Source organism: Dama dama, chromosome 2 (genome assembly GCF_033118175.1).
Source record: "Dama dama isolate Ldn47 chromosome 2, ASM3311817v1, whole genome shotgun sequence".
Lineage (NCBI taxonomy): Eukaryota > Metazoa > Chordata > Mammalia > Artiodactyla > Cervidae > Dama > Dama dama.
In genome coordinates this window covers 6,229,197-6,243,232 of record NC_083682.1, presented here as the reverse complement: position 1 = coordinate 6,243,232, position 14,036 = coordinate 6,229,197, and the positions used below count along the sequence as shown (strand labels likewise).

Here is a 14,036-nt window from a genome sequence, read left to right as displayed (position 1 = left end):
CAGGAGAACCACGTGACAACCCAGGAATCCTGAAGTCCAGTGTCTAGCTACCTTAGGGGGCTTCATTTCACCCCAGTGTCAGAGAGGCAGAACTTCTCTGCCCAGGCTCTCCAACCACTTGGTTCTGCCTTCTCTAGGTTTGGTCAGCTCCTGACCCCCATCTGTGGATCTGAGTGCCGTGTTCATCCCGTTTTCACTTGGTTCCCTTTAGGGCCCCCCACCTGCCCATCATCCTCACCCTACCTCCTCTCCACCGAGTCTGCCTTCTCCTGGATCTTCTCGGCATGGACATTGCCTTCCGACACCAGCTGGCGTCCGGCTTCCAGAAGACCACGGATCCGCTCACCGTTGGCATCCATAGTGCTCATGAAGTCTTCCAGTTTTTTAATGGTGGCATCGGCTGCCTGGAGGGTCCCTGGCATCTCCGTGTGAGACAAGACATATTCCTGTGGGAAGGGAGACACTGAACTCACTGCCCAGCTGCTCAGAAGGAACCTCCGGAGGGCGGCCGTCCAAGACACGGACGCTGCCCGGGGCAGGCAGGAGACTCTGGCTCAGAGACAGAGGGATGGTGCTGATTATGTGGAAGTCTCAGAAGGTTCAAAGGGGGCTGGACTGGAGTGCCTTTAATACTCCAAATCCTGCCCCATCTTATTTATAGCTGCTGTTTGCATTTCCTTAATAGTTATGACAAGCTAGGTTTTCTATTTCTTCTTATATCAGTTTGGTTAAGTTACATTTACATCTCTTTTTTTTTTCCACTCGATTTTTTTTTGGCGGGGCCCACACCTCATGGCATGTGGAACTTTTCTGACCAATGATCAAACCTGTGCCCCTTGCAGCAAAAATGCAGAGTCTCAACCACTGAATTGCCAGGGAAGTCCCTCACCCTTTTGGCCGTGTTCCCCCTGCCCATCCTGTTTGCTCAGCTATCCCACCTGCTGCCATTTCTGTCCCCATCCATCACTCCTTCACATTCCCCTGACCCCTATTTCCCACTTCTTCTTCCTGGTTGGGACATTGCCCCCCCCCAGACTCTTACCTGGCTGCTGAGCACGCCTTCAGCCTGGCGAGCATCCCGCAGGAAGCCCTGGAAGCCGTGGGCCTGGGCCAGGCGGCCTTGCCGGCTCTCCCACATGCGGCCCAGCTCCTCCCAGCCGGTTCCCAGAGCTTCCAGTCGCTGCCGCAGGAAGAGGCACTGGGGATCGGCCTGGTCCCGGGTCACTTCCTCACCCACGGCCCGCAGCCGGCTGTACTCGCTCCGGGCCCGCTCCACCTCTCCCCGCAGGGCTGCGTGTTGGGCCAGGAGGGCCTCGGCTTCAGGCAGGGTGGCCGGCCCTTCTTCAGAGGCCACGGAGGTCTGCGTGCGGCCGAGCCAGGCCTGGAAGTCATCCAAGCTGCGCAGGAAGTCCTGCAGCCGCCGCGCCTCACCCAGCGACTCCTCTCGCCGCCGCATGGTGGCCCTGAGGTCGTCCCAGCCGGCCTGCACCTCTCCAAGTCGGGCGGTGATGGCAGGGGCTTGGGCGGGGTGGCCAGCAGCCAGGGCATTTGCCTCTCGGGTCAGTTCGCCCACCCGGGCGGCGATGGCCTCTAGGTCCCTCTCAGTGCCAGCCAGCTTGCGCTGCAGCGCCAGCACGCCGGCCAGGTCGTTGCCCAGGCCCTGGGTGGACTCGATGACCTTGGTCTTTTCTCTCATCCAAGCTTGTGTCTCCGTGCACTCTAAGTGGTAGTTCTGGATGCTCAGGGCTGACGTCAGGGCTGCCTTCTTGCCGTCCGCCAGGGACCGAAACTGCTGCCACCTGAGTGCCGAGGGGGAGTCTGGGGTTGCTTGGCTTCCCTGCCCTGTCCAGGTATATTCTGCAGCCTCTTCCTGCTTCTCTCTCCCCTGATTTATGCTACCACCTGCTGTTTGCAGAGGCTGCTCCCCACTCACCTGCCTTCAACTCCTTGTCTGCCCCCAGTCCAGGCCCCAGCCTCTTCAGACGACCTTTTCTTGTTGTTGCTGTTTAATCGCTAAGTCATGTCTGGCTCTTTGTGACGCCATGGACTGTAGCCTGCCAGGCTCCCCCAGCCCATGGGACTTCCCCGGCAAGGATGCCGGAGTGGGTTGCCATTTCCTTCTCCAGGGGTCTTCCTGACCCAGGGATCAAACCCCTATCTCCTGTATTGGCAGGTGGATTCTTTACCACTGGGCCGCCAGGGAAGCCCCAGGCAACTTTTAACCCATTTCCATGTCTTTCATCACCAGCCCCCTTCCCTTGGACATATTCCAGATGGCTTTCTCTCCTCATCTTTAGCCTCCATCTCATCCCTACAGAACTCCCTTCTGGCTGCCATCCTCTCTGTCACATCCTTTCTCACCCCACCTGTGGTTGAGTTGCTTCTGGGTATTGACAATGCTGTCCTTCCCTGGCGGGTTGGCCTTCAGCAACTGTTCTGCGATGTCATTCACGGCAGTAATTCGCGCAGCAAGTGCGTTCATTTCGGGCTCCAGGGTCTCAAACCTGATGGGTGGAAGAGCTGGAGGTAAGCGGCAGGAGGCAATGGTGCACTGGGCAGCCTCCCTTAGGTGCCCAAGAGAACTCCTCTCTGTCAACATGAGGCTTATTTATAGGGGCCTCTGCATCTCTTCCCTACATGGTTCACAGCATCTGTGGATCAAGGGGGAGCCCCCCACTCCCGCTAATCAACTAGAAAAACTGTCACCTCTAGAGCTGCTCAAAAACGTGGTGAAAATTAAAGGTCAGGAACAGCTGGACAAGTCAAACTAATCCCTAGCAGCGGACCTCACCCTTCAGCACAAGATCCCTTATTCCTCCTGGGACTTACCCCTTAGCTGCCTACCTGGGTCCCACCTTACCAATATGTGTTAAAAGATGAACTGACGACTAAAAAAAATATAAGTGATAAATATGTGAAGCGTTATCTTTCCCCAGAAACATTTCATATTTCCCTAGAGCAGATTCTGCAAATGGGCCAGATAGTAAATATTTTAGGGCTTTTCTGGTGGCTCAGATGGTAAAGAATCTGCCTGCAATGTGGGAGACCCAGCTTTGATCCCTGGGTCAGGAAGTAAATATGTTAGGTTTGGTGAACCATTTGATCTTCCTCACATGTATTCAGCCAGGCTGTTTTAATGCTAAGGCAGACACAGGGATAATATGTAAATGAATGGGTATGACCATGTTCAGATAAAGTTTTATTTACAAAAACAGGCAGAGGCTCGATTTGACACAGGGGTGGTACTTTCCTGATTCCTGTAATGGGATATCTTGAAAACAACAAGAAAAAAAATCTTTCATTATATTTTAAAAACCACCAGAAAATCTGACTATAGTTTGAGTAGTAGATGACATCAAGGAATTCCTAATTTTGTTTTATCTGATAACTGTATTGTGGGTGGTTCTATGACAAAAACATGCTTTCTAAATTTTAAGATTTCTTATTCTGTGAATAAAGCTACTTTATGAGAGATTAATCCATGTCTCTGTCTAAAAGGCTTATAACTTCAAAGCCTTAGCTATTTTAAGTCTGCACATACAGGGATAAAACAATTTACTCATATCGCAAACTTCTACGCTCCTGGAAAGTACAGAGGTGAAACGTTCCCATTGGGGATTTGCTTTTGAAAAGGAAAATCAGTCTTACAGAGCATGATGCTGATGATTATTGAATCTGGCTGAGTCTGTTGAATAAGGTTTCTATTTCTGAGTATGTTTAACATTTTTCATTAAAACCAAAAACAGACACCTGCTAAGACTCAAAGTGGGGTAGCAGGAGCAGGCAGGTTATGGCGGGACATCACCCTACACGCTGGCCCCCAACTCACAAGGCCAGTCTGGAGGCAGGGGTGGGGGTGGGCGGGCGGGCAGGGGCCTACCTCTGCTGCACGACCTCCAGGTCCTCCAGGCGCTCGGGCAGGGTCAGCCCGTTGAGCCACTGTTCCTTCTCCTCCACCCAGAGCCCGCAGGCCCCGGCCTCGCTGAGCATGGTGTAGAGCGCCAGGGCAGCCTCTAGGGCGCGGGCACGCTCACCCGCCCGGGCCCGCAGCTCCTCATAATGCCGCTGCAGGGTGGGCACGCGGCCCTGCACCTCGGGCGCGCGGCTCAGCGCGGGAGGCAGGGCCGCCGCCTGCTCCCTCAGCGCGTCCAGCATGGGCCGGTGGCCCCGGATCTCTTCCTCCAGGGCCCGGTGCTGCCGGGCCAGGGCCTGCGTGGAGAACTCGTCGTGCCCCAGCTCAGGGCTGGACACCAGGCGCAGCGCGTCCACCAGCCAGGCCTCCATGTCGTTGGCGTCCGCCTGGAACTGGTAGAGGCTGGCGGCCTGGGCGAGCCGCTGGGCCCGCTCCTCCGCCAGGGTTTCCAGCCGCTCCCACTGGGCTTGGAGCTCAGCGGCGCGGGCGGCCGCCTGGCTGGCCCCAGGGTGGCCCTCGGCCACTAACTGCTGGCCCTGCTCCAGGGTGAGCTTCAGGGGCCCCAGGCGGCCGCTCATCTCGCCCCGCAGGGCAGTGTGCTTGTTGAGCAGGCGGAGGACGCCGGTCAGGTCCCGGCCGGTTTCCGCCGAGGCCAGGAGGTGCTGCTGTTCCCGCACCCAGGCCTCGGCCTCGCCCACCTCCCAGAGGAAGCGCCAGAGCCGCCTAGACTCCTCCAGCCGGGCCCTGCGAGCTGCTGCCAGTTTGCACAGCGACTCATAGCTCTTCTCCAGGGTGGCCACCCGCTCCGACACCAGCTGGGGGTCGCAGGGTTTGTACTCTGCAAAGGTCACACCAGAGGGCCAAGAGCTGTGACCCAGCCCTCCGCCGCCCCGTGTGTACCCCCAGTTCCAAACCCCTCCCGCCCCTCACTTCTCACTCTGTCACCCACCAACCACCCATCACCTTTCCTGTCCCCAGGTTTTTCCCGTCTTGCTGCTTCGGCTCTTACTGTCCTCCTTCCCAGCCCCTCCCTTTCCCAGTCCCGTCCCCCGTTGTCACCTTTCCCGGGGTCACAGAAGCGCAGCGCGGAGGCGCTGACCGCCCGCACCCTCTCGGCCTGCACGGCAATGTCAGCTTCCACCAGCTCATGCAGCTGCAGTAGGTCCTCCACTCCCGTCAGGTGTTTGCCTAGGTCCTGGGACTGCAGCCGGCCCTGCGGGGCATGCCAGGCATGTTGATGCCCGTCTGAGAGCCGCCCGGTTCCCTCCTAGCCGAGGCTCTTGCCCCGCCACGCACACGCGCGCGCACACACACACACACACACACACACACACACATGCACGCACGCTCACCTCGCCCTGTCTTCCAAGAATCAACCACAACCTGACTCTTTGAGCGGCTCCACTTGATCGCACCCACGTGAGCAAGCCTGCTTCCGTCCGTCAGCCCTCACTCACACACAGTGATCCCTGAGTGCTGTCCTGGCACCCTGGCCTCTGCACTCAACTCCCCTCCTGCGGAACGACTTTCTTACTAAATCCTGCCCCAGGAATCTCTGCGCTGACTCATTTTCTCGGCCCCAGAATTATCCCCGCCCTCCTACGATCTGGCTCCATCCCCCGCCCCCCCAGCGATCGTCATTGTCTCTCCAGGCCTATCCGCGTCCCTATCTCTCGCCTGGATCACCGCAACAGCCTCGGACTGGTCTCTCGGCTCCCACTCTGGCTGCCCACAGCCCTTCTTCAAATAGCAGTCAAAGTGACATTTAAAAAAATGTGAAAATGCAGAATCACGTCTCTCGCCATTTTCAAAACCTTCTAAGCACCTTCAGTGCTCCATGTTACTCTGAGTAACATCCAAACTCCTTGACCAGGCCTGTGCGCCCTAAGTGAGCTGGCTACTTCCTCTCTGGCCTCATCCCCTGTCCCCCTGCCCCTGTTCTTGCAGTCCCCGTGGGCCTCCTTTCTTATTGGAACGTGCCACACATGAGCAGGCCCAGGGCCTTTGTGTTCCTTCGGCCTGGGACATTCTTTCCTCAGAGCTCCCTGTGCTGGCTCCCTGGGACACTCTGCTCTCAGTTTAAATGGCATTTTTCAGGCAGGCCTTCCTGGACCACTCCATCACACGGCCTGTTGCCGTTTTTCTCATAGGTTTCACGCCCAGCTGCTATGTTGTTTATGGACGGGCCAAGGGTTTTATCATCACTCTCCTCCCCCTGGAACGTGAGCTCCATGAGGACAGGGAGCCGTCTGCTCTGTCCATCTGAACCAAGGACAGGGCCCCAGACTGGTGCACGCCCTGCAAAGACCTGGCTGAGCAGCTGAGGGAACCTGCTCATCGCTGCCCACCCCCCGCACGGTCCCAACCACCTCGGCCCGACCGCAGCATCCGTAGGTACCTTCATCTCTTCCATCCAGTCCATGAGGTAGAGCAGGTCCTGGAACACCTTCTGCAGCTCCAGGTTGAGGAGGAGCCGCTCCCGCCGGGCGGCCACCATCTGCCGCAGGAAGTCCCAGAGCCGCGCCACGTTGTGCTGCCGCGCGGCGATGCGCTTGATGTCGTGGTAGCGCTCGGCGGCCAGCTCTGCGGCCACGGCGTCCACCGCCTGCACCCGGCCGCTGTAGGCCACGATGTCCGTCTCGATGGCTTCGTGCTTCCGCACCGCTGCCTCCACGGCGGCCAGCTCCAGGCCGAAGTTGTCCTGGGGCGGGGACCACCACTCTGCTCACCCCCTGCCCCCCACCCCCCAGAGCACTTCTGCTGCAAGATGCCAGCTCCAGGGGGGTGGTTCTAGGCGTCCCATCTGTCCCACCCCATCCTGGCTCATCAGCCCTTCTCCTGTTCAAGCCTTCAGTCCCCGGGTTCTTGGTCTGCTCATCTAAGCCATGGAGTTCTTATTTCATTAGCTCCCCACGCGGCAGGGCTCCTTATCCACCTCTGTCTCTCTCACCCCCCGAGTCCCCAGACCTGCCTGGGCGGGCCAGGAGCCCCCTGCGTCCTACCTGGGACACCAGGCGCTGGTTCTCACTGAGCCAGGTCTCCCGCATGGCGGCCTTGCGGTCGAAGCGGGCGGCCAGCTGCTCCAGCTTCTCCTGGCGGATGAGCTCTGTGCGCAGGGCCAGCTCACGCTCGTGCTCGGCTTTCTCGAGCCGCTCCCAGGCCTGCAAGGTGGAGACTGGCTTAGCGCCGCCGAGGGGCCAGGGCTCAGGATGTGAGGGTGGGGAGGGCTCACGCGGCCGGGGGCGGTGCACAGGGTGGGTCCCAGGGCAGCTCGGTCTAGTGGGTCTGTGGAATGCGATCAGATGCCTGTGCAGGGAAGTGTGAGGAGCCAGGCGGGCGGCGGCTGTGCCACGGAGCCACGTGAGAAACACGTCTGCTGTGGACTGAGACAGGAGGCGGGTGGGAATAAGTGGAAATCGCTGGACTCATCTGCAGTGGTGGGACTGGGGGGGTGAACCCTATTACTTCTGTTAATCTTCTGTTGTTTGTGGGAAAAAAAAAACACAATGAAATAAAAGTAGGGCCAGAGAGCTGGGGATGTGCTGAGCAGGATAAGGCACTGGGATCTAATTTGCATGGAGACACAGACGGAGGCGCAGGGGAAGATGTGCGGGCCCCGGGAGAGGTCATGGGAGTTCCACCTGCCCTGGGATGGGTGGAGGGCAGGGGTGCAGTGGGCTGAGGGGTTCAGGCAGGGACAGGAGGGGCTGGGGCTGAGGGTGGGTTGCCCGGGACACAGAAGGGAGGCTGTGGACCTTGTTGATGTCGGAGATGAGCCGGCCCTCGCGGGGCGTGTAGACCTTCTGGTTGTTGGCCCGCAGCTTGCTCTGGATGGTGAAGAGCAGCACTTCCAAGTTCCCTTTCTCAGTGAACCTGAGGCAGGAGGCCGCGTAGGGTCAGAAGCAAAGCCCTTGAGGGGCCCGGGGTCTCTTTATGTTTCAAAATGAAGTGTCTCATGTTGCTTTTCATCTCGTAAAAGCTTTGTGGGAAAGCCAGAAAATCCTGGCAAAATCCTCGTTTAAAAAGAACCTAACTTTATTTATTATTTTTTAAGTATTTACTTTAACTAGTTAATTTATTGGACTGTGCTGGACTTCAGTGCTTTAGCTGCGGTATTCAAACTCTTAGTTGTGGCATCTGGGATCCAGTTCCCTGACCAGGGATAGAACTAGGCCTCCAGCATTAGGACTGTGAAGTCCTAGGACCAAAAGGGAAATCCCAAGAACCTAATTTTAAAACAACTGAAAACTACACAGACACAAGCACCGTCACCCTTAGGCACGCAAGTCTGCAGATGGAATCATATCAGAACTGTGACTAACATTTGTTGAGGACTCACTCACTGACCGCCAGGCCCTGCTTTCAGGGCTTTGCACACATTAACTCGTTTAGTTCTCACTACACGCTCTCATAACCCTCATTTTCCCGATGAGAAAACCGAGGCAGAGACGGGCTAAATAAGATGCCCAATGCTCACCAGGGCTAGATGGCAGAGCTAAGATTTGAACTCAGGTACTCTGAACCTTGGTCGCTTAACACTGCTCTCTGCTGTCTTCTAACACTTAGTTTCATGAACGTCTTTTCAGGTCAATAAACGCAGTTCTTCAATATTGTTTTCAGTGGCTGTCCCATGACTTATTTTTCTTTTACAAAGGTCACCTTTGTGCCCAGAAGAGGACTTTCTGGGTCAAAGGCACACCTCAAATCATTCCCCGAAAGCACAGAAAGGGGTGTTTCTGGAATAACACTAGTGTTGGAGCCAAAACATGTTAACTCCAAAAGAGGTCACAAATGAAAAATAGAAATTTTAGCATGTTCTGTGTAGAACTGCCCAACAGTCAAGCCACACTTCAACAGTCAACTGCTAGAATACATAAGCGGTAAGAACCTGTGCAGCCTGCAAGTGACCAGCCACATATCTGTGTTGCCAGCAATGACCACCTGTCAGGTCCAACGCCCCATCCTTAAACTAGAATTGGGTTGTTGCAACACCCAGACCAATCTTATCTGAGTGGACTGTACCAGCTCTATGTACTACAGCAATCATTTCCATAGCATGATTTCGTGTAATGGATAATTATTATTATTTTTTTAATTGCTTTGGTGCTGCTCCTGGCACTCTCAGCTGGGGGAATGAGCATCACTGAATTTCTGTGCTGCCAAATTTCCCTCCCAAAAGGCCTCCCTAATTTAGGCTTCCTGTGTGTGAGCACAGCTCAGGGCAGGCCAGCCGAGGCTGGGTGAGGCCCAGGGACACCTACTTGGGTGGCTTCTCCACGGTGCGGTAGGAATTGAAGGACTGGAGCTGGTTCTGGACTCCGCTCAGGGAGTTGGCCAGCTGCCGGTCATTGAGGGTCACGATGGTCTGCTCGATCCACTGGAGCAGCTCGGAGGCCAGGGATTCATACTTCTCCACCAGGCGCTCTGCCTCCATGGCGTGGTCCAGCACCTGTGAGACCATGATGTGGGGTCCCTGACCCAGTCCTCCCTTGCTCCTGCTTCTGGGGAGCAGGACCCCAGGCCAGGCCTCCTCCGGCCTGTACGCCCACCAACCCCGTGCTGGAGTATACCTTGCCAATTCTTTTGCCTTCCACGGCCAGGGCTTTCATCTTGGAGAAGTAGTGGTAGTAAGTAGCAACATAGGTAATAATTGATTTCTCATCTGGTTGGTCCACATTCACATCTGAGAAAAAGGACCACTCAGGTCAGGCCGAGATTAGAAACCTGCTTCCCAGAAGTAGGCCCACAATCTGTATCACTTACTCCAGTCCCAATCCCAATCACTTATTCCCCTCCTAGGTCCACGAGGTTCTCTCTCCAGCTCCCTTAACCATCTGGACTAAAAGGGCATGAAAAGCTAACTTTTTTCTCCAAGAAACAAGCAGAGAATAAAACCCAGATACCCCAAAGGCTTTTACCCAGTTTTCCCAATGGAGACCAAAAGGAGTTGCTTGGTAAGAGGGCATGGGAAAAGGGGCTACTGGTGGGATGGAAAACACGGAGAAAACAACCAAGTCCCAAATCTGCCCAGGGAACTTCAGAAGGCGCATTTCCAGCAAGGAAGTTGCTTGGCCCTTCTGTCCTGCTCTTTTCTGCACCAAGACTGCTCTCTGCTCTCCCAAGGAGGCAGCTGAGGAAACAGGCTCTAGGGCCAGGCTGCCTGAATTCAAATCTCAGCTCCTCTAACAGTGTGACCTTTACAGAACCCTGTCTTCTCTTCCATAAATGGAGTGTAATGATGAAACTGATTTCAAAGTGGGGTATTGTGAGAATTAAGTCAGTTAGAGCATGTCAAGTAGGTGGCACTAGCGGTAAAGAACACGCCTGCCAATGTGGGAGGTGCAAGATTCCTGGGTTCAATTCCTGGGTCAGGAAGATCCCCTGGAGGAGGAAATGGCAACCCACTCCAGTATTCTTGCCTGGAGAATCCCCATGGACAGAAGAGCCTGGTGGGCTACAGTCCATAGGGTCGCAAAGAGTCAGACACTACTGAAGCAGCTTAGCATGCAAACGCAATGCCAGGTACAAAACAAAGCCCAGTGGTTATTCCCGGTCTCATGGGTATTAGATCAGAATCATAGGGACCAACCAGCAGGGTCAACTGACCATAAGGCCAGTGTTTGGTGAGATCTCAAGGTCACAGAGCTCAATTTAGAACCCTATAATTTGGGGGCCCTTAGAGACCTTGTAGACTAATCTCATTTTACTTTTTATTGTTTTAATGTTTTGGCCATCCCATGCGGCACTGCAGGATCTTAGTTCTTCATGCCCCTTGCATTGAGAGTGTGGAGTCTTAACTGCTGGACTGCCAGGGAAGTCCTTCTTCTTTTTTTTAAAAAAAAAATCTTCTCATTTTAGAGTTGAGGAAACTGACCCACAGAGAGGCCAAGCAACCAGCCCCATGTCACGGAGCTGCTTCGTGGAGGGCTGGGATAGAACCATCCCCCACACGGGGCTGCCTTTCTTCCTACACTGAAACAGAATTTTCATGACATAAAATTCACCCTTTTAAAGTATACTGTTCTGTGGGTTTTTTATATTCACAGGGTTGTGCAACCATCACCGTGATCTAATTCCAGAACATTTCCATCACCCCCCAAGGAAACCAGGTAAACCACTGGCAGTGACTTCCGTCCTCCCCGCCCTCAGCTCCTGGCAGCCGTCATCCACCTTCTGTCTCTAGCCCACAGCCACTCTTTCACATGGCTCTGCCCCACCTTCAGGATCCAGCAGCTTCGTAAGTCCCAGCTCCTTCTCAGCCAGATTGAAGGCATTCTGCAGATTGTAGTGTGCATTACACTTCTTCAGGGACTCAAAATCCAGCAGGTCTGGCCTGGGTAGGGAGGGAATAGAGAAGGAATCAAGGGCATGTGAGAGCCTAAAGAGGAAAAGGAAAGCCACCCCATCTTGATCCCTAAGTTCCCAAGCCCCCAACCCCCACTGCACCTCCCCACCTCGACTTCCCATCGCAAGCCCTCTGTGCAGGAAGCACCCCCACATTCTGGGCTCTTCTCTGAACATTCACGCCTCCTGACTGCCGTGGAGCTCAGCTTGTCTCACTGCTTTGTCTACCTGTGTGTGCGGGCCCCTGGGTCATCAACCCATCCAGCAGCTCAGACAGGCTGGCCAACCCCCGTCTTCTCACCGGTGTTTATGCACGATGGCGTTGAAGGCCAGCCCATCTCTCCAGCTGGTGGTGAAGTTGTGCACATTGACATTGGGGTACCTATAAACAGAGGGCGGGATAGACAGTGAGTAGGCCTCAAGGATGGATCCCCAGCTCATGGTTCCTGGGCCCCCATCCTTCCTTCCTACTGCACAGCCTCAGTGCATCCAGCCCTCCAAGGCCATGCTCTCTGGCAGCCTCACCCGGCGGTCTTCATCTGGCACCAGAGCAGCAAGGCATCCTTGGCTGACTTCTTTTCCTTGTTGTCTTCTGTTTCCACACTTATGTCTTGGATCTAAGAAGGGAAGAAGGAAAGAAAGCCCTCACTTCCTGAACAGGGGCTCCTGGAGTTATCAGAGATGCTCAGGGTTATCAGAGATGTCCTGGAGTTATCAGAGATGCTCGGAAGCTGCTCCTTAGACTCCTCAATTAGGGGTCTAGGGATAGAGCCTGGGTCCTTTCTTCTTGGACTAATGACCACAGAACTCCAGGTCAAAAGGATTTGAGACAGCAGAAAGGGGTGGGAGTTCAGAAGAGGAAGTGCCTTGAAGGCAAAGATGCTGGTTCCTGCTGTGGGGGGAAACTACAGGTGGAAAAGTGACCTTTTCCTGAGAGCTGGGCTTCAAAGGTGAAGCTGACGGAGCTCTGCTTAGGGCTGGAAGGATCAGGGGAGTTACACCCGGGGTGTAAGCAGGGCGATCAGGAGAGCTGTGATGGCATTAGGACCCTGGACTGGCGATGCTCAGAACATAAGGAGGAGTTGGGTGGCTGTTCTTTTGAGGGAGGCGAGCAGAGTTTGGGGTAGAGGAGTGGACCGGTGACCAGACCCCAAATGCAGTTCTAACACTCTCTGTGGTGAAGTACCCATCTGTAAAATTTCCAGTCCTTTGTGCCCCCAAATGTGGTCCTCTAGCAGACCAGGCCACAGGGAATTTGCCACAGGAGTTTGACAACACACACGCTGGCCTCTGTCCTGTTTAATGACAGGAGTCCCCTGCCCCAGGGTGTGAGGTTCTGGGCCGCCCATGTGTGCAGTGACCGTGGGAGCTGCTGCACCGATGTGTGGGGCACACGCCGGGTGCCACCGTGCGGGTACCTGAAATCGAAGGATGATGGTCCACACCAGCCCGAGGGTCAGGCGGTGGTTCCCGTCCACGATGTCATGCGAGCCCATGTTTTCCAAGTGCACTTTTTGCTCCTTCAGGAACTGCAGCGCCTTGTCCACGTTCTCCAGGCAGTGGATCCGCATGCGGCCCTTCGTGGGCTTTGGCTATGGAGGGAGGGGACACAAAGCTGTGGGCCTGTGGGCCTCCTCCTCCTCCTTCCCTCCTTGCTTTCCCGGGGCCCTGCTTCCTACGGCTTCCCCATGACCTCCCTCAGGAACACAGGCACTGCCCGGGGAAGTTAAAGCTGAGTTGCAGATGAGGCTTGGGGCAGATTAAGATTCCCAAGGGAATTAATTGCACCCAGAGTGAGTGGGGAAAAAAAATGTTTTCAATGGGGCCACTGTTCCTGTCTCCATGAAGCAATGTTCCTGGTTTAATCCACGCAGCAAAGCCTCTCAAACTGAAACCATCCTCTGAGCAGAAGGCAGCCACTGCTTTCTGTTCCGTGGTGTCACTCTTCTTGCTCAGGGCCGCCCCCAGGGCCTGTCCCCCTGGCCACTGTCTCTCAGGCCACCTCCTCCCCGGTGACCCCAGCTCACCAGTGTCTCCCCTGAGAGCACCTCGAGGAGCCTCAGGAGGTTCCGTCCATCCCGGAGGTCGCTGTACAGGTCTCCCACCCGGCATGTCACCCGGGCCAGGTGCGAGTTGACCCATTTGGTGAAGGTTTTCTTCTGCACAGCTTCTCGCTCATCTATGGCGGCAACATGGGGTCATTTCTGCCCTTCAAGAACCGGGCGCCTGCTTCTAAACACCAGTTGGTGGGGGTGGGGAAGTGAGGTCTGGGGAGGAGGAAGGGAAGGAAGATGGCTGAGGAGAAAACCCATAACTTGAAAAATCGGGAAATAAAGAAATTGGAATGAGTTCATGAGCAGGGTCAAGAACAAAAATGAGAGACAGAGAGACAGAAAACAGGCTTTGAGAAGGAAGGATGAAAGAAATTACAGCAGGGGACATGCAGGGAAGGCCTGGGATCAGCGCTCTGCTGTGTAACAGTGGTGAAACACTGTTGTTCCATCCATCAAGGCCTCACTTTCCTCATCTGTAAAGTGGGTACATTACTTTCTCTTTCAACAAGTCACGGTGTTGACTGAGACACCGCGTGTAAGATGCCGCACGAAATGGCTCCTGGATGAGTTACTGTTATTCAGACATGATCTAACCCGAGGAAGGAGTAGGAGTTGCTCAGCTCGGTCCAGCAGGAGCTATGGCTATTCCCGTTTGGTAGTGGGCAAAGGAGAGGGCATGGACGTAAATTACAGCAGCGGCTCTTCCAAGTGGTCATTAGATGGAT

The 14,036-nt window shown here is 55.2% G+C and overlaps 1 protein-coding gene across 2 annotated transcripts in view; it reads right to left on the bottom strand.

Moving 5' to 3' along the window:
- The window catches only part of SPTBN2 (spectrin beta, non-erythrocytic 2), a 41,533-nt gene that overhangs the window by 15,589 nt on the left and 11,908 nt on the right, over positions 1 to 14,036 (bottom strand). For both annotated transcript variants that reach the window (XM_061162940.1, XM_061162931.1), the window contains 15 exons: positions 13,285 to 13,436; positions 12,676 to 12,849; positions 11,783 to 11,874; positions 11,559 to 11,639; positions 11,131 to 11,246; positions 9,484 to 9,596; positions 9,175 to 9,362; positions 7,669 to 7,786; positions 6,916 to 7,074; positions 6,312 to 6,614; positions 4,973 to 5,126; positions 3,881 to 4,751; positions 2,367 to 2,504; positions 1,043 to 1,799; positions 244 to 446 (listed from right to left, as the gene is read on the bottom strand). In XM_061162940.1, the coding sequence (XP_061018923.1) occupies positions 244 to 446; positions 1,043 to 1,799; positions 2,367 to 2,504; positions 3,881 to 4,751; positions 4,973 to 5,126; positions 6,312 to 6,614; positions 6,916 to 7,074; positions 7,669 to 7,786; positions 9,175 to 9,362; positions 9,484 to 9,596; positions 11,131 to 11,246; positions 11,559 to 11,639; positions 11,783 to 11,874; positions 12,676 to 12,849; positions 13,285 to 13,436 (3,619 nt within the window). The remainder of the gene's footprint in view (positions 1 to 243; positions 447 to 1,042; positions 1,800 to 2,366; positions 2,505 to 3,880; positions 4,752 to 4,972; positions 5,127 to 6,311; positions 6,615 to 6,915; positions 7,075 to 7,668; positions 7,787 to 9,174; positions 9,363 to 9,483; positions 9,597 to 11,130; positions 11,247 to 11,558; positions 11,640 to 11,782; positions 11,875 to 12,675; positions 12,850 to 13,284; positions 13,437 to 14,036) is intronic.